A 19482-nucleotide genomic window follows, 5' to 3' on the forward strand; every position below is an offset into this window, starting at 1 on the left:
CAGTTATGCATTACATCACGAACGTAGAGTAACCGATTCATTTATCTGTAATTTATGACTATTTTAGTGGTCTCCTTTCACTCCTCAAAGCCACTTTTTCATTCCCATTAGTATTTATTTATTTATTTATTTTTAATAATCACCACAACATAACATAATTTAATAAATAAATAAATAAAAAAAAAACTTGAAGACATAACGTACACTAACAAAATTAATATATATTTCCACAATGCTTTACGCAAGTGTTTGGAAATTGTTTTTCCTATACAATGACTTTTTGAGCGTTCCACACAATATACAATTCACCACATAGACACCTAACTTTCACTGAATAACATTACATGTTTACGAAGAAGCTCCACATAGGATCTGATACTACCATAAAACAAATAATTTCAAAAGATTGTCACTACAGTGCATTATAACAAATGACGCAAAAATATTTACAAAAATAATTTGAATAAAAATAGAACATTCCAGCCGACATATCGAATACAATACACGACTTTAAAAAGTGTATTTAGATATCTTTCCTATTCTTTACAATTTCTGTCTCTCTCCTATTTGATTGTATAATTTCGCAATCTGATGTTCGGTGTTTTCTTGAACTTTGGATTTCTTGGTTTTAGATTCTTAGCTTCAAGTTCTAAGATTGGATTTCTCAGCTTAAAGTTTTTAGATTTTTTGAGCCGCTGTCTTTTGCTCTAATTATTCCTTCTTTAATTGATGCTTTTGAAGATGGCTTCTTGCTATGCTTTCTTTTTTTTGTGATGCATTTCACACATAATGTATCATGTGCTTCGTACTTTCGATGTTCGTAATGCCTCCCAATTTCAAAATACTATCATACGCAAGATGCTGTACAGTGACACTTCTTGAAGATTAGCTAACATGATATCTTTGCTTACTGAGAATCCAGACTCAACAGAGGCCTTTCCATGAGATATAATAAAAATCTTCTTCCCAAACTAAAACAGTTGTTTATCTTATTTTTCTCCATAAAATAGTACAAAACGAGTTTCATTGCACGGATCTGATATCGACACTAAATTTTCATGTCCTGACACTTGAAACTCGTGCTGATAACTCTGGCCTGTTCTACTGAAAAAAGCCAACTATTATTGAAGTCACCAATCCGGAGAATATACTCTTCTTATAACAAACTATGTGTCGAACACAAAGAAATTCATATCTGTAATATGAACTATATATGTAAGAAAACTATTGTAAATTTAAATACACCAACACTATAATTAGGCTTATGCCTGTTGTGTTGATGACAAATAAATAAATATTCCTCTTTACATTTGAGAAATTGTAGTACAACTCATGTAATGTATCTGTTCCTCTTGAAAACGACTCCACATTCATTTTCAAAACTGGAAATTCTACGAAAAGTGTGCATTGTCTCTTGACCTCAATTGCAGTGATTTGTTTTTGTGAAACGAAAGCTTCAGGAAGAAAAGGCAATCTTTGAACCGACGATGCTGGCCGGGTAAAGGATTCAAATCAATGGGTCTTTTGGCCAGCTAATATTTCACGGAACTACGATCCTGAATCCTACCAACCAGTTTCACTCTTTATGGAATACTAAGTGTTGTCATTCTTTTACTTTCGCTTTCTTCACAGCAGCTATTGCAGCAAATTCAATATCGCACCCATGGTAGAGCAGCTGTTTTTTTTTCTTTCTTTTCTTCAACACATCTACTTTTCCTACTGGTTTACTATTAACAAGTTACTTTAGAAAAAGCATAACTAAATCCTTCATTATATATATATATATATATATATATATATATATATATATATATATATATACAAAAAGTACTACTGGCTTGTCTGTCTGAAGAGTGACAAACAAGGGTTAGAATTGCCCAGCCACAGAAATAAAGAACACCCAATCTTACTCCAGGAAATTGTGATTCTAAGGCAATGTTACAATTTTGTAGCTATTACATGTTGACTTGTGCTGAATGTTCAGTAATATTTCAAGTACTGTACAGGCTGCACATGCACTTTTCAGGCAGCGCATCCTGCAGAACTTCTTGGAAAAATTATTTTAACCAAAACAATGCACATAGTTTCCTCTCCTTGGAGGTGAATTCTTGAAGAAGTTGTACAGTCAAAATACGAAGTATAGTTCCCATTTCACTTTCTTGAACACAAAACGAAATGCTCCATGTATAACATGCAGATCACGGCACGATCACTTTCATCATCTTTCATGTCTTCCTGCAGTAGCTCCACGAACCTGAAGTTAGCATTAGGACCATCCATAGAAATTTAGAACACTTCATGCATATCTAACTCACAAATCAAGTTTTCGAAACCACTCAGCACGTGTTCAGCACTCGTATGGTTAAGGAGAACCAAATTAAAGTATCTTGTGTTCATTGTGTGTTTTGAAATCTTTGAGTTCAACGTCCCACGATTATGCCTGTCACTTGTTAATAGGCTAAGGGAGGTGATCATTAAAGCAAGTGATCGACAATGGAAGAATTGGTGGAATGAGAAAGTGGGAAGAAACGGGAGTACCCAGAGAAAACTCAAGAGCACGATGTTGTCCACCACACTTACTTGGGTAGGGATCCCACGCACTAGAGGTAAGCGCTCTACCACTGAGGCACCGTGCCCCCTAACTGTGTGTTTTATTCCAGAAACGAAGATGTATATCCATCTGACCACGGTCAATTACTTTGTTCAACGACTCATTGAAACACATAAGAAACTAACGAAATGCCTCAAAGATTTTGTTAAATGATCCTTGAAGAATGAAGCAACACCATACACAATACAAGAAAGTTCGTCTTTCTTCAGTTCGAATTTGCTAGCTATTTGGCTGTCAGGGAATAATTTTCTTAAACAACTAACTCAGAACAATTGTTCAAGTATCGCAATGAGGAGTGACTTATTATAACTTTAAGCGAAAATGGTATCTCTTGTTTTTTTGATTTGTGTTGGTGGGGGTTTCACCATAATTTTAAGGAAATTGGTCTCTGAAGCCAAATCAATTTTCTTTTCGAGTGGGTCTAGAACACTAAAGATATTGAGTGATGGACTCGGGGTTCTCCCGTTTCATCCCACTTTCTTCATTCCACCATTTCACTCATTTCTCATCCTCACCGCCTCTTTTAGCCTAGCCGATATAACCGTGGGACGTAAAACTCAAAAGTTTCATTTCATTTTTCATTCCCAATATAAAAGTCCTGGGTAAAGATTTTTCCTTGACCCATAACGAATTCTCGAACTTTCCTTGACCATAGAAATTACCTGATTTTCCCCTTGCCGGCAGCCACTGTGTATTATATCTATATTTGATTTGATTTCCATTACTATTTCTACGTTTATATCACTATAGATAGCATGTTTATACTTATTTTTTGCCTGCATAATAGTCATTTCAGTTTTTTGTTATATTTTCACTGAGAACATGATAATGTTATTTTATTTTGCATTCACTTAATTCAATATTTTCATATCGACATAGAGGTAGTCTTAATTCTTTGTTCTGTTTACTTCACTCAATTTATATATATGTAAGTTAGGCCATACTTAAGTCTATATTTTGAGGGGCAGACTGGATTTTAATATGTATCCTTCTTGTAATAATTACTATAGAACACACTGTCTAAGTATCATTTTCAGACGATTATATTTTCTGAAATTTTTAATAATTTACAATGCTTAACCTTAGTTATTTATACATGTTTAGAAGCACGCACATATACTTTCTCTGCAATTATTACGATTCATTCTATCTAACAGAACTTCTATAAGTCGATTTTTCTTATATACGTCAATTCTTTTTCTAATAAAAAGTGTCAGAAGAATTTAAACATTCTTCTATATCCGTGAAAATCATCTATATAAACTTAGGCGAGAATCGATTCTTTAATCCTTCAATCCATGCCATCACGATCTATCAATTGGCATCCGACAGAGGGATCACTAATCCAACCGGAAGAAAAGAAAAACGAATTATTGATATGAATTTTCTCAAAGTACGCGAATTACAAAAAACCCTTCTAGAACCAGTAACCACAATACCATGGACCCTGGACACGACAAGTTTGTTGGGGAGCAAGCTGTAAGAATCATCTTTAAGTATTAAGTATTTTATCTGAAATGGAACAAGGGCTATGTTTACTGAGTTGATGGACCTAACCACAACATCGAATTTTACGTAGAAAAGCATTTATTTCATTAACAGTAATTTTTCTCAGCCAACGTTATCTAAAATGTATTCTTTTGCTCTTCACTTTATTTGCTTAACTTTAGCCTTAGTCGTAAGAGCCGAGCCATTGCGTTTATGATAACCTACTGGATATGCTTGATGTGGCACCGTTTGCTTTTGACTTGATTTATTGAAGGATATACCACGTGGCTTGGGTTTTATGTAAATGAAGCACAGTTCCCGCTACAGGTACAATACATCAAAATATACATGTGTACCTCACTTTGTTGAACCTGTGAAATGTGCTTTTCTTCGCGAGTTCTTCGGTATATATTTTATTTCAATTTATTCTCTCTGTGCATCAAAATAAAGAGCCTCTACAAGTCACGTATCGTTTAACTGTTCATTTCGAGGACACACAATTCTTACCCCTTCTTATTTTTTGCCATCAACACCTAGCTAAACACATTTATCAGCTTCTCTTATATTACGAAATATAGAAGATATTAAGGCTGCAAAGGTCAATCAGCGACTCCTTATAAATCAGATGATGAAGGAGAGACATTCTGGTTTTATTCTTTATGTACCATCAGGATATAAAGGACGGCTCAAAACACAAAATATGAGTCTCGGAACACAGAACGAAGTACACTAAGGAGAGCCAGAGGCGTGTTTTAACAATTTGCTTGCTTTCAATTATAATTAAAGATTGAAGCAAGTATGATGTATCTCACGGATAAGACTTAGATTTTTTAACGTTATGGATTATTTACTTTATTCTGGCTACAATCCACATGATATACCATTGTAAACTTATTTCTATATAAAAAATATAAGTAAATAATAATAGCTATAAAATATATATACCTTGTTCTAGAGTCAAATCTGCAAGCTGGTGTATCAGTTGATCTAGTCTCTCAGTAATTTCCGCAGTAGGCTCTATACCAGAAGCTGCTGGGTCAGGGACGAACTTAACTCCTTTATAACCACCCCGCTGCTGACAGAACAAAATCAGCTCACGCCAATATTTGTCATATTGAAGAACATTCGGGTTTCCAACGACAATCAACAATGATTTGGCTCGAGTGATGGCAACATTAAACCGCTGTTAACGAAAACAGAATGAAACATTATTGTAAAATATCTTCTTTGTAGATTTCTTTCATTACTCTTAAAAGAAACTCAAACTATAAGAATAAAGCAATGAAAAATATTTCTGTTTTCACATTAGTAGTATTTTAACGTAAAATCTACGTTAGAGAAATGCATACAAAGTACTGCACTATTTTCTCATCCAGCATACCTGTATTGTTGTATAAGTGTTACTAATGTGCACCAATAGGTAATATCACTGTCAACAGTTGTGTGGTAAAACAGTGTAGAAAGTGTCACTCTCTGTAATCACAAAACAGAATGTGTAAGTAGATTGGTACGTGTGGGTCATACCTATGTCGTGAGAGCTGAAATCACGTGCAACGGGTTTCCGCTTTGCTAGTTGCTCTAAATCTTGGTCTGTAAAACACGCGAGATTTACACGGTATTCGTGGAGGCCACCGGACAGTCATGACAAGACAATCTACTCTCCTTCACGATAACGACCTTATTATGCATACTCCACTTACTTGACGGCACCGTAGTGTTCGATATGGAGCCTGAGCGAAGAGCTGCACGTCTTCGACATCCTGCTCCAAAGATCCAATATGAGCTAGTTCATCAAGCTGTGAGACGGCATCAAATATGGCCATCTTTGCCACCACTGTTCAAGGCACTGAGACAGTGAAAACATCCTCATGAATTTGTGGAATCTTCCTGTCAACTTGTCTGCACAGAATTCGCCCTTACGACACCAACTCTAGAGTGCATTGTCCCCCCTGGTCAAGGATTATAATCTTATTTCCAGAATGATACTAATACTCGGATGGTCTGTACTGTCAATAACATGATTCCCATCTACCATGCACAGGACCAGTTGAAATGGGGAATGCAACATCGTTGAAGTGCACAACACATCCTGAAGGATCTCTCTAGGATTATTGTACAACAGGTTATGTTGAGTCATCGACACCATACCTAACATATCTACACTCGCGTCAAAGATCGTGTAAGTCACTACTGACAGATGTGCGAAGATTAATTTTTCATTTGTTGAAGTTTAGTTTCCCTTTTTAGCACCGAGTCTATTTGAGACGTGAAACAAGTTTTAGGTTGAATTCGAACCTCCGAACGAGATCAATACTCTCCCACCAAAAATCGAACCTGGGACAATGTGCAAACCAGATGCGCGTACTAGCCACTAGACCAGCGGGCAGGGTTATGCAAAGATTAAGTCGGCTGCGACACATACCGCAGTGTCGGCACGCCTTTCTGGTTATATTCCCAGTAATTAATGCCGATTTAATCAGTCATATTTTTATTTCTATCTGATCATCGTATCCTGCAGTTCAGGTTCTATCAAGATGGTGCAAAACTGTTTTCTTTATGTTTCATTGTTTTGTGACTTTTTGCTTATTCTGCCCGTGTAAGTATACAGCTAAGTAGTTTAGCCACTTCAGCAGTGAACCATTCCTGGCTTTTTTCTTTCTTCTGAATTTTCCCCAACTGACACAAGAAAAATTCCTAATGATACCATTAAATGACCAGACCTTAGTGATTTCCCTATTTGCCACTGTTAATGTCCTTATGAATCATATTTACTCCCTGTCAAACTTAGTAACCAATATAACTAAATCATGTAATACATATTGATTTCCTTTTCAACACTTGACTTTTTGTTCTGTGAATTTCGCCTCTCTTTTTATTCAAAGCAATTGTTAGTAATTAATCTATCAGGTTGTTTTAATGGAATTATCAAATGGCGCTACGACACATATTTACATAACTGCAATCTTCTTTTGTAAACCTGTTCCTATTTTCTAACTTTATTTAGTTTTTTTTATTTTTTTTTTTCAAGGATGATTACGACATCAAATAACGAATATAAAGTCTGAATCCATATTTTCATTTTCCTGGCGTGCAAAAACTATCCTAATTTAAATGCCTACCAAAATCATTTCATTAACTTCTTGTATTACTCAATACGTTACCTGCTGCGGTATTCTGCCAGTTACTGAAAGAGATGGAGAGAGAGAGAACAAAAGTTGCATACAATTTCTTAATTCTACGAATTAAAAACTTGACGGAAAATCCATTTCCTCTACTTCATGTTGTTGAGAATCTATCCCCTTTCCTGCCTTACAAATAAGACCATGCCTTACCTTCGGATTCTGTAGAAATCCTAGATTAAACTTGCGATCGAATTCCATGTTACTAGGAGTGGAGCGAACAGTAGAAATAATTATCACTCTTTTTTCTCGGCCTTGGAACTCTTCAACTGAACCAACCTCGACCGAATTCCACTTCAAATCCGTAGAACTTTTCTTTTTCAAAGCTGTTCGGAATTTTTGCACCTGAAAAAGGAAAAATAAATAAATAAAAATATTATACGAGCGTGCCAAAGCATAACCTAATAACATACTAACTATACTGCGTGGCGTTATTAATTTTCTTTTAATTTTCTGCAAACTTGGTGATGGACTACAACTCTACTAGGTATATCTGTGGATGCCCGATATTATATATATATATATATATATATATATATATATATTCCCATTTATCCTAATTTATCGTTCTGTCACCATTTACTTGTAATTTTTTTCCGTCTCTATAATCCTACAGAATATTATGACATAATTCATATGAAATAACGCACAAATGTCAATTAAACATTTAATAACGTGTTGTTTTCTGAAAAGTTGCGCTATTGAATATGGCTATCTCAGTTAGGTTGCATAAGATTGAGGAGAAAAAAAGAGTCAATCCAACATTTGCAGACTAACAAGCAATGATTTTGAGTTTTTTTATCACCAGTATTAGAATGATCAGTGTACGTTAAAGAAGGCTATTATTGATAATTTAAACCTTTTCTTCTTCTTCTTCTTCTTTTTAAATTCCATAATCAGTGTAGTATCATCACGCACACACATTCTTTACGAAAAGATATACGAAAATCAGAACATTCTACACATCTTAAATATAATCTGGTTCTAAATGTAGTACTTAATAATAATAATAATAAATTTATTCATCAGGAAACAACGGACATAAGTCCAATAACAATTACCTGTACAATAAGAAAATTGCACTGAAACATAATAATGAAAATAAATAAAAATACAAATCAATCGTTAATACAAATAAAAAAAAGGCATGCATAAAAATATCAAACACAGTAATCACTGCATCAAAAAGCTTAATCTTGAAACTGTTTCTTAATAACACCAAAATCTCCAATAAATATATCGATAAGATGAGAATAATTATTGGCCGTAGACACTTATAAATAGGTACATCAATTAAACTAGGTACACATAAATTTTGTAATTTTTAGTAGTAGTTTAAGAAATATGCAAGTTTACAATATTAATTAACTGTAGTTTACCAGTTAGAATTTCGTGTAATAATTTAAGATCATATAAAGTTCTTTCTGATAAGTTTCAAGAGTCCAAGAGTCTATTTCATCTGTAGCTTTGAATGACAAACTTAAATTTCCAGGGCAACCAGGAAAAGAAATAAATTTTAAACAGGTTCAATAGTATTATAAAATACTGTGCACATCTGCTCCAAACACCAGAACAATATTCAAAATTACTTCTAACATCAGCGAGATTAGGGTTGCCAGATTTAGTAAACGAAAAACCAGGACACCAAACTCAGGCTATAAGGTCAGGGCTCCTACTCACAATTTTCCAGTTCATTCTATAAACAGTTAACACAAATGAAGCTCCACAAGAGATCTATAAAGAATGTGAAAAGGTACCGTAACATGAGAAGAGCTGCCTGGCGTTCCTTATTCCGAATTATTGTGTTTAACAGGTCTTAAATATTGCGCGAATTTACGACACACCCTTCTATTTATGATTCAAGAGATACTTTTTTCTTTGTTATGTCACCGCCTGAGTCAGAAACGTTATCCTAAAAGAAATAAAAAAATTTAGCATTTAGCAAGAAAAATTACATTTACGCTGAATTCAGAAAACGATAAACAAAAAGTAAATCTCTTAAGATTTACGCAGGCACTTCAAAAGTTTGACAGATAAAGGTCCAGTATTAAAATTAAACAAAGCACATACCTTTATGTTTTTAACTGCCACTTCTTGTGCTAGAGTAAGTTGTTACGAAATTTTAACCTGATAATTATTGAAAATTTGACTTCACTCTACACCGAGAAAGAAAATCAATTCACTTCACTTGCAATAGTATGTATATACTGGATAAAACGATTAATTGTAAAATCGTTCCTCAGAAGACGGCATACAGGACGAAAAATAGACGGTTTAAATGCGGTTAGCATGCAGCGACTGAGAGCAGTATCGTCATTGTTGATTCAAGTTCCAACAATGAAGTAGTTCTGTGTTGCCAATTGAAGTATAAAATAACTAGCAGTGAAAGCCCGTCACCAAGAAAAAGAAGTTCAAGAAATTATTGCCATATGTATTTAAAATCCGTTTCCCCTCTGGAAGCTAAATAACACATAGGGCGAAAGAACGGATGTGATTTTCAAACTCCTTGTTGTTTGTTTAGTAAAATTAATTGGCTACACAAATCTTCCGAAAACGTTCCGTTTTTAGCTGAGACATACTAGTACTTGAGATTGAATTTTTTTCACTCTGAAGAACGAAAACCGGGACACGTCTGGCAACCCTCCCTAAGCGAGATACAAAATAACAAATTTTCATTAACACAAAATCTCCAGAGATCCATTTGATAATGCCTAAATGTCTCCTAGCTTTGGAGATAATTTACTCAAAATGCTTGTTAAATACTAATTTATTATTAATTATTACACCAAGATCTTTGATGAACTCGACACAAATATTATCTTAACACATCTATAATAAAGAGGGTTAGTTTTGTTGGAAAAAGTATAGTAAAAGGTTTGTTGAAATTTAAAGGTAAGGCATTACTGCAAGACCATTTCACAATATTATCAATATTACTTTGAATAACAGTATAGTCGTCAACAGATTCACTAGAACAATAATATTTTAAGTCATCAGCATACATAAGAAAATGAGAATTAATGCATAAGTTCAAATCATTTACAAATAAAAGAAACAGAAGCGGTCCCAAGTTAGAACCTTGAGGTACGCCTCAGCAAATATCATGAACTGCAGAGGTATAACCACGATATGTAACCACAAATTTTCTATTACAAATATCTGAGACAAGCCATCTAATAAATTAATAGATAAATCATACTCTTTCAATTTTCTTATGTCATGAGGAATAATTCCTCTGGAAACTATTCCGGAACTTTCAGGCCTCGGCGCCGCAGCAACAGTAGAAGAGGACGGCTGCGGGTGCATCGAATGCGCCCAAATAAGAACAATGATCAACTGATTGATTTCTGGATTCCGTTGCCTGTGCAACCGTGTAATAACCCGTTCGAAGACCTGCTGAACTAACCGCGGCAACTGTATGACCCCTTGTTGGATCTCATTGCCAACCTTATGATGTACGCCAGAGGATCCACGCGTGTTATTCTTACATCTAGCTCAATGTTGTCAAGTTGATGTCCTTCAAGATTTGAGAATTCAAGACCCGAGATATTACCTGCTGGACGATTGGAATTTTGGTGTTCCCTCATTCAAATCTCAGTGATATACCTGTTAGTGATCAACAAGATCATTAACAAGATCCAGATGACGATAATCCTCACGAAGACAGTGCCGGTGATAGTGTGATACTTCGTCTGATTCTCATCAAACGGAATATCTTCTGACTCACTTTCATATTTACAAAATTATTCCTACCAATATTTACTTTGACAAACCTGGAACATTTTGTCGTGCTCCACAAGTGACTCATACACTGCCGTCGGTAGCGCCGCGTGCCAGGGTTGGCAAAAACCATGGTTTTTATTAAAAAAACCAAAAAAACCGTTTTTTTTTTGGTTTAAACCAGGTTTTTATGGTTTAAATGATTTGCTCTATATATTCGTATCATATATGGACAGAAATAAGTTTGTTTCGCCTTGATGTTATTATGCAACAACCGGGTTATGCTGGAAGGGGTCACATAAGCTTAAAGCGGAATAAAAACCGCTTCTCGAGTTACATCCGAGAGAAATTGTCCTCCATTTGAACTCAGAACCAGGACTAATTGGCCACAAATGCGATACGTCTGCCGACTCACTCACGAAGGAATCCTGATAAAAAAAAATACGTTGTACTGATTTCTACATGCTTCTTAATATAACTGTCAAGAGTCATTTCAGAAGGACAAAAAGATAAACAGTTGCACAAGTGAAACCATTACACAGAATTACATATGAACAATTTCAAAGTACTACGGAGTACAGAAGAACTAATTTAGTTCAAGTTAGTTAACAACGACTTTTTTTTGGTCCAAATTAAAGAAATACACCGACTTAATCTGCATATCAATAAGAAAAGTGAATAAAGATACGAATTATTTGAGTCCACTTTGGCTCAAACTCATTTATACATAAATAGATACCAAAGATACTTATTTCACTAAATTCCTCTCGTGGGGTCTGTATGACCCCCCCCACACACACACACAAAGTACGGCATTTTCGATGTATTTTATCAATAGTAAACATTGAAACGAAACAATATTTAGAATTTTTCTTCGATTGCAATTACATAACAATAATAACAACTACAAAAAAATAAACATTTATAAACTTGTAAAAAGTTCTTTTGTAGTATAATCTTTTTGAGTAATGAATGGGGAATTTAGGACTGAATATAATACGAATAATATACGGGAGTGAAACGTGATAACCCACAAATGTGTGTTCATCAAGATTTTACAAACACTTACACATTTTTTTTTTGTTTTTTTTTGTTTTTTGGTTTAAACCAGTTGGTTTTTTTGAAAAAACCAGCTGGTTTAAACCTTGGTTTAAACCACCTTGGTTTAAACCAGCCAACCCTGCCGCGTGCTATAAGAACAATGCTTCCATGTGATTCTTCAGCTAGATGCTGGTACAGTGGAAGACATAGATTCAGTGTTAAATGCTTTTTCGCTATTTTGTATCCCGACAGGGGACAGTCTTAATTACATGTCGAATCAGAGCTGTTCAGCAACTAACATTAGTCCCACGCTACATTAAACAAGCAGGCTGCGTCTTCACCTGATGTTTTCATTATTTTCATATAGACACGTGTGAGTGAAACCTATCTATTTGGTTCTCGTTTTAAAAGTGAGAAGTATATTTCAATCGACATGTCCCATCTTGTCTATCTCTATGTGAAATATTGATCAAATGCTAACAATGTGTCAAGGTTATTAATGGAATCCAACTACTCACCTGGCGACGGTATGGCGTAACAATTCCTATGTCATTTCCTTCCATGAGTCGTCCTTGGAATCTACTGTTGAGAATCTTACCTACATAGTCCAAGACTACATCTATCTCTACTCTGTTGAAAAAACTGAAAAAAGAGAAATATATATGAATCAGAAATATCTATACGAATTACACATAAAAAGGATTAACAAAAATAATGAAAGCATGATTTGAAAATAAATGCCTTAGGCAGTCTGAATGTGTTACTGTACTTATTATTAGTGTATTTCTTCGAATGTTTCCTTTAGTTTCAAGCCATTACGTGTCTCTTTTTCTGGCCATGAGATGTAAAACATATTACAGAATAAAAAGGGGAACAAAACAGAAATCCACCTTATATTATGAAACACACTTAACTTGTTAAAAAACTATTTATGAATCCTGCAAACAATCTCCTACGCTTCTAACGTGTCCTTGATTTCAGACACCCAATGCCCGTTTTGTTTCTCATGATACTCTTCAATTTGCAAAAAATTAACCAGTTTTTATCAATTGAAGTTAATAACATAAAAGACCATAAAGCATTGCACGGATTAGAAAAACAAACTATAACACTATATACATGAACCACCAGATGACTGGACCAGCGAGATAAATTTTAAATTATGTCAAAGTATATTATGATTGTGTATAGCTACATAAAATTTTACATTAAAAATTAAAGCGAAAGTTAGTATGCAATCTAAAATATGACCAACTATTTTACCTTGGTGAAGATCCTTCTCGTTCGTCTTTCCCAACAACGCCTCGAAATATAATAGGGAAGTCTTCCTGTGGGAGGTACTCCCAATTACAGGCTGAATTTATGATACCTGGGGGTCCAGCAGGCTGAAACAAACATATTTTACACTGACTTTTCTGATATATACTAGCATTCACGTTTCCATAAAATAAATGTCTAAAATGATATTAATCCCTGTGTGGACGACTCCTGATTTATACCAGTGGATCACAAAGCCTTACACTGGAAGACTATAATCCGTAATCGATATAAAGGGTGTTCCATAATGAACCCAACTTTTGAAATGCCTGCCATTTCTGTTCTAGTAAGTTGGCTGTTACGTGATTTTCATCTGTTGTCTGGATCGGACTTACAGCAATATTATCATTCACGATGGCGATATTTACCGCACAATGACTAACAAGAGGACGCCTTGAAGATTTAATGTCCACAACCGAACCGGTTTTCTCAAATTTAGTCTTCATAGTCGACTTATTCGGTGCATTACGTTGACCAAACATTCCACACAGTTTATGACTAGTGTTCATCACAGTTAATAAGTTTTCACTATGACAATATACGTTCCGCCGTGAAGCGCTCCATTCCTATCCGTGCGAAAAACAGATCACACTCATGTGCTATTCCGGCGCTCTGTGACTACTAACCACAAAGACACATGAAAATCGTAGAACATTCAGTGCTGCCAACTTATTAGAACAAAAGTGGCGAGCATTTCGAAAGTTGCGTCTTTATGGGACGATTTTTATTTGTATATATATTTTGTTTGTACAAGATTCAGTAGCCAATGTTTGAAGAAAGAAAGAAAGAAAAAAAAATTAAAAAAACAAGCACATGTCGCATTGACAGTCGAAACTATATACACAAATTGTTCCCATGGGATGATTTGTTTCTGGACAACATTCAATGTAATATCAGTAAATCTATTGTTGGTCTTCATTAAGGCCAGTCCTCCCTGACTTTCTAAAATTTTAATGAATAACTTAAAGTGCAGTGAAGAATATCGAACGCGTAAGAAGTAAGCCAAATAGTATCTGCAAAATGCTATTGCATCAACTAATGGTTGATTTCAAGATCTTTCATATAATACAGAATGTTAACTGCCCAACAATTATAATGTTATAAACTGCACACACAAATTTCTGGTTTGTAAGAAAAAGTGTGTAAACAGTTAGTTGATTTAACCACATTTTGTAGATACTACTTGGCTCACTTTTCGTTACTGATATTCCCAACTGTAGTTAAATTATTTACTAAAAATTTAACAAAGTAAGGATGATCGCGAAAATCCTTAATGTCGTTCACTACAAAATATTATTTAAAAAATGAAAACAAGAAAAAAATTCAAGCGTTTTACATTACAATTGTTGCGTTGAATTATAGTTAATAGGCTTAATAGTGTAATCTCTCACGAAGGAATTAAATGCCGACTAACAGCAGGGAACTCGTTCAAAACAGTTCAAAACCTTTCGTCGTCCCGAATTCTGTCGAAGAATTTCAAGCTTAAAATATATGAAACGATAATCATGCCTGTTGTTCTGTATGGTTGCGAAACATGGTCGCTTACTCTGAGGGAAGAACATAAGACTGAAAGTATTTGAGAACAAGATATTGGGACGAATATTCGGACCCAAGAGGAACGGGAATGGGAAATGGCGGAAACTTCATAACGAGGAACTACATAATTTATATGGTTTACCCAACATTGTTAGGGTCGTCAAGTCTAGGAGGCTTAGGTGGGCGGGTTATGTAGCTAGAATGGAAGAAAGTAGAAACGCTTTCAAAGTCTTGACTGGAAGACCAATCGGAAAACGACCATTAGGAAGACCTAGGCGCAGATGGGAGGACAATATTAAAATGGATCTCGCAGAAATAGGAATACAAAGTAGAAACTGGATCCAGCTGGCTAAGGATGGAAGTCAATAGAAAGCTTTTGTGAACGCGGCATTGAACCTCCAGGTTTCACAGACTATAGACTTAAACTATAAATCCAAAGACTATTATAAAATTCACAATCGATTGCACAACCTTATATCGTTTACTAACAATTCAGTAAACAATATAAATGACTTAATTAATAAATCAGGTCCATTAACTTGGAACACCACCATCCCAAAATTTATTGTTTTGTATCTCATCGTTTTGCACCCTTTTGCACCTTGATTAAAAAATTTTGTACCCTTACCATTACTCAGAAATTCCAAAATTCAAAATGGTGTTCCAAGTTAATGATATTTTAGCCACCATCTCATTTTCAAGATTTAATAGTATCATCATCATCATCATTTCTCATTAACTGTGAGGGTACAAAAATGAATAGAAAACGTTGGTTAATTTTTTAAAAGGAGTGGTGGCGTTCCAAGTTAATGGTAATTCGGCATTTTGAAATTGGAATTTCTCATCAACTGTGAGGGTACAAAATGAAATATCGACATTTTCTGAGAGTGCAAAACTTGTAGAAGACGCTGGTGTTCTTGATTCTTCAATACGAATTGGTAGTGTTCGAACTTAATGGTAATTTGGCATTTTGAATTTGGAATTTCTCATTAACTGTACGGGAACAAAGTTGAATATCGGCATTTTTTGAGGGTGCAAAACTTGTAGAAAAGGCTGATATTGTTAATTGTTTGAAACGAGTTGGTGACGTTCCAAGTTAATAGTAATTCAGCATTTCGAACTCTTAAATTTCTCGGTAACTGTGAGAGAGCAAAATGAAATATTGCTATTTTTTGAGAGTGCAAAACGTACTCTGCCTTATGGCAGGTTGGAACTTAAATTTCACTTCTGTGGCAAATTTCCAATTTTGAATTTTGAAATGTTTTCTCGGTTTGGGTGATGGTACAAAATTTTTGAAAGAGGGTACAAAACTAGGGGGAGATGATGGTAGTGTTAAATCCTGAAAATGAGTTGGAGGCTGAAATGCCATTAACTTGGAACACAATTTTGAATTTCTCAGTAATGATGAGGGTACAATTTTTTTTAAAATCAAGGTGCAAAACGATGAAATATAAAACAATGGATTTTGGGATGGTGGCGTTCCAAGTTAATGAACCTGAATAAATCAACTACAGACTTAATCCCAAAAGTGCAATAACATATTAAAGTGTATTTCCCACTTTTATGGCTTTCTGACACCCAACACATTTGCCAATACAAGGGAAGATGAGAATAATAGAATGAAATATGAAGATTTCTCTAATCCAAAACAATGTTATAAATTTATTACTTCAGAATTATATTATCTGTTATCAACAATGTCTTTACAACATTTTTCTTAAGAAGTAGAACACTTTGTAATCACAACGTCTCTGACCGTAAATAGTTACATTTATCTAAAGATAAACACAAGACTCAGTAATTTGTACGAACTGAATCCTTTTGAAGCTGATTCTATGTATATACAAGATTATCTCGTCATTGTCACTAATGAAGAATTGCTGCTACTAAATATACTTTACTTTAAACAAAAGTTCAGCTGAGAGTTCTCTTTTCTCTTTTGTCTTGACACCTGTGAGATATTTTGTTTCCTTCTGTAGAGCTTGTGAAATTCTATTTCTCTGGGTCATCATTGACCTCACTGATATACTAACGGGTAATCTGTGCTTTGAGTTTCCTACATACATTTCTTTAGGTCACTTAACAGTATACTTTCTAAATCTGCTGTGTTGCTTCTTTAAGAATCTGCTGTGGGCGTAAACACAGATTTCGAAATAAAGGAATTTTTTTTTTTATTTTGTGGGTTTCACCTTGCGACATTACCCTACCTACTTGAAATCTAAGACAGCATGGTGTAAAAAGTGATAGCATGTTCATTGAAGGAACACTAGGTGGTAATCAGTACCTTAGCATTCTACGCAAGAGTGTGTTTTCCTGTATTGAATCACAAGGCTAAATTTCTCTTTTTTGTAGCATGACGGGTGTGCTTCTGCATTTCATTGTGCGGGAACCGACAATTGTTTAATGAGTAGTTTCCCAGCCACTTTATAGGTAGTATGTGTCCAGACTTTCTGTCCACTGACTTTTATGTCTGAAAATTTTTGAAATCTGTTGTATCAGATAAAAATGAAAACCTGCTCCATAGGAACGACGCATTGCGGATACCTGTATCTCTGTGATTACAATTGCTACGACGGGTTTAAGACGAACTGGACTGGAACTTTACATCCAGCACAAGGGTAGCCATGTTGAGCACATCTTACAGGATAGGAGTTTCTCACTTTCATTTCACATGCAGTAACTCTTACACGAATTAAGTTAGATTCGAAATAGCTTCAGATTTGTGTTTGTGGTAAAAAAGTGAATAATATATATCACACGATTACGCTCTCAGTTAAAATTTTGGGTCTTCATGCAAGATGGTGGGTTTTAAGGTGTACTAAATCTTAATTTGTTGGTATTAACCTTTATCAGGTATGGTCATATTCCCATGGTATGGTTCTATTCTTCCATAAGTTTTAAGAGTACAAGATTCCGACTCCCCCTCCCCCCCCTTATATGCAATTTATCAAATATATATTTTAATGGGGCATCAGTGGAGAAGGTTAGGAGGGACCATGGCTGATAATCAAATCATTAGGTATCTTCAACTTTGTATTACATACCATTCAGTGGTATTCAGACTCTACTCGTACTAAGCACAAAAATTTGAAAAACACATCACGTCAACAAATCAACTCCTGACGAATGCCTCTGATTTGAGTCAAATGGCAGGTAGTTCCGTTAGGACATTGATGAATTCATCTACTAAGGGAAAATTACATGACTGAATTTAGATTGAAGCATTGGTAAGTTACCATTAGCAGCAAATTCGACTGAGTAGCGAAGTATTTATGCAAGTTTAAGTTTAGCTGATTATCTCTCACCCTAATCAAGCCTACTTTCTGATTAAAATCAGTTAGCATTACGTACTGTTAATGAATACTCTTGCTATTTGGAGAGTTAAACCTCTTCTTACGAACAAGTGGTTTTACATCCTTTCACAAGCCAAAAAATATACTACCGGTCCGTAGAGTATGATGTCACAATTGTGTGGCATTTAAATTTTGGAATTATATGAAAAATATGAAAATTGTTTATCTTAAATCCTTTGATAAAGCTCTAAAATCCTTACTTTTCTTGCAATGAAAATAATAAAGGTATCAAATGGAATTCCACCATCAATATCGATTATTGCACAGGATCAATGTTTCAATTTCCTGAAAAATGTATTGCTCTTTATGACTTTCGTTAATACTGCGTTAAATTATTATATCCTTACAGCAAATTGTTAAGCATGCAAAACAAGATGTAGAAACAATTACCTTAAGTTCTCCGTCATAGAACATCTTATTTGGAATTTCAAGAATAGCTGGATGAGATCTGAAATTTTTCACCAATTTCGTCAAAACTGCTGGATTATAGCGTCCAGTCCTTTCGTCTTTTTTGTAAATATCACATGTTGTCATTAGACGCTCAAGGAACGAAATATCTAAAAGAAATAAGAATTATAGACATATGTGATAAACAATACTGTCTTTTTTTTTTTTTTTTTTTTTTAATTAGAGAGTGGGACATATTAAAGAGTATTTTAAATTGTTTGGTAACACTGGACGTATTCTCGAACATCCCAAACTTTTTTTTTTTTTTTTTTTTTGAGAATACTCTTACGTGGGTCGCTCAATATAGAAGAGTTCCTACGCTGTAAAATATTTATTTTTTAAAATACATTTGTAAACTATACATTGTCATAAACTCATTTATTCATCATTTTGGCAATGTGCATTTCAAGCAGTTTAATTCTCTTTTTAATTTAAAAGGACTCGCACATCCTAGCAGACGATGTTACTATGTGTGTGTGTTCTCTCTCATCGGACGCATGTGGGCGGAGTGACCTTGATCAACACTTCTTCAGCCAATCACAGCTCTGTCCGCTCTTACATCACTTAACGCGTGAAACCCACGCGAACTGCGAGAGCTGAAGAGATTTAGCGGGAGACAAACTACTAGGCGCCCAAGAGAAGATTAGGTAACAGCTTCTTCTACCCTGCTGCAACAAGACACTGCGTAATTATGTTCTACACTTAACAGAATCGAATTATTTCTCTCAACAAAGGACACATCCAGTATTATTATTATTTTAATCGTTATTTCCTTGTTTGAAGCAATGTA

General features: G+C 34.8%; 2 protein-coding genes across 3 annotated transcripts in view; one reads left to right on the top strand and one right to left on the bottom strand.

Moving 5' to 3' along the window:
- Positions 1-19482, top strand: part of LOC145690430 (S-phase kinase-associated protein 2-like) — a 211071-nt gene that overhangs the window by 173910 nt on the left and 17679 nt on the right. The gene's annotated exons all lie outside the window — the stretch shown is intronic.
- Positions 1-19482, bottom strand: part of LOC145690429 (putative helicase mov-10-B.1) — a 128928-nt gene that overhangs the window by 13748 nt on the left and 95698 nt on the right. The window contains exons 15-19 of the mRNA XM_081765293.1: positions 18636-18802; positions 13303-13424; positions 12558-12681; positions 7432-7623; positions 5045-5282 (exon numbers count right to left, since the gene is read on the bottom strand). Coding sequence (XP_081621419.1) covers positions 5045-5282; positions 7432-7623; positions 12558-12681; positions 13303-13424; positions 18636-18802 — 843 coding nt within the window. The remainder of the gene's footprint in view (positions 1-5044; positions 5283-7431; positions 7624-12557; positions 12682-13302; positions 13425-18635; positions 18803-19482) is intronic.

This window comes from Thermobia domestica, chromosome 7, assembly GCF_964235325.1.
Source record: "Thermobia domestica chromosome 7, izTheDome1.hap1.1, whole genome shotgun sequence".
In the NCBI taxonomy this organism is placed as follows: domain Eukaryota; kingdom Metazoa; phylum Arthropoda; class Insecta; order Zygentoma; family Lepismatidae; genus Thermobia; species Thermobia domestica.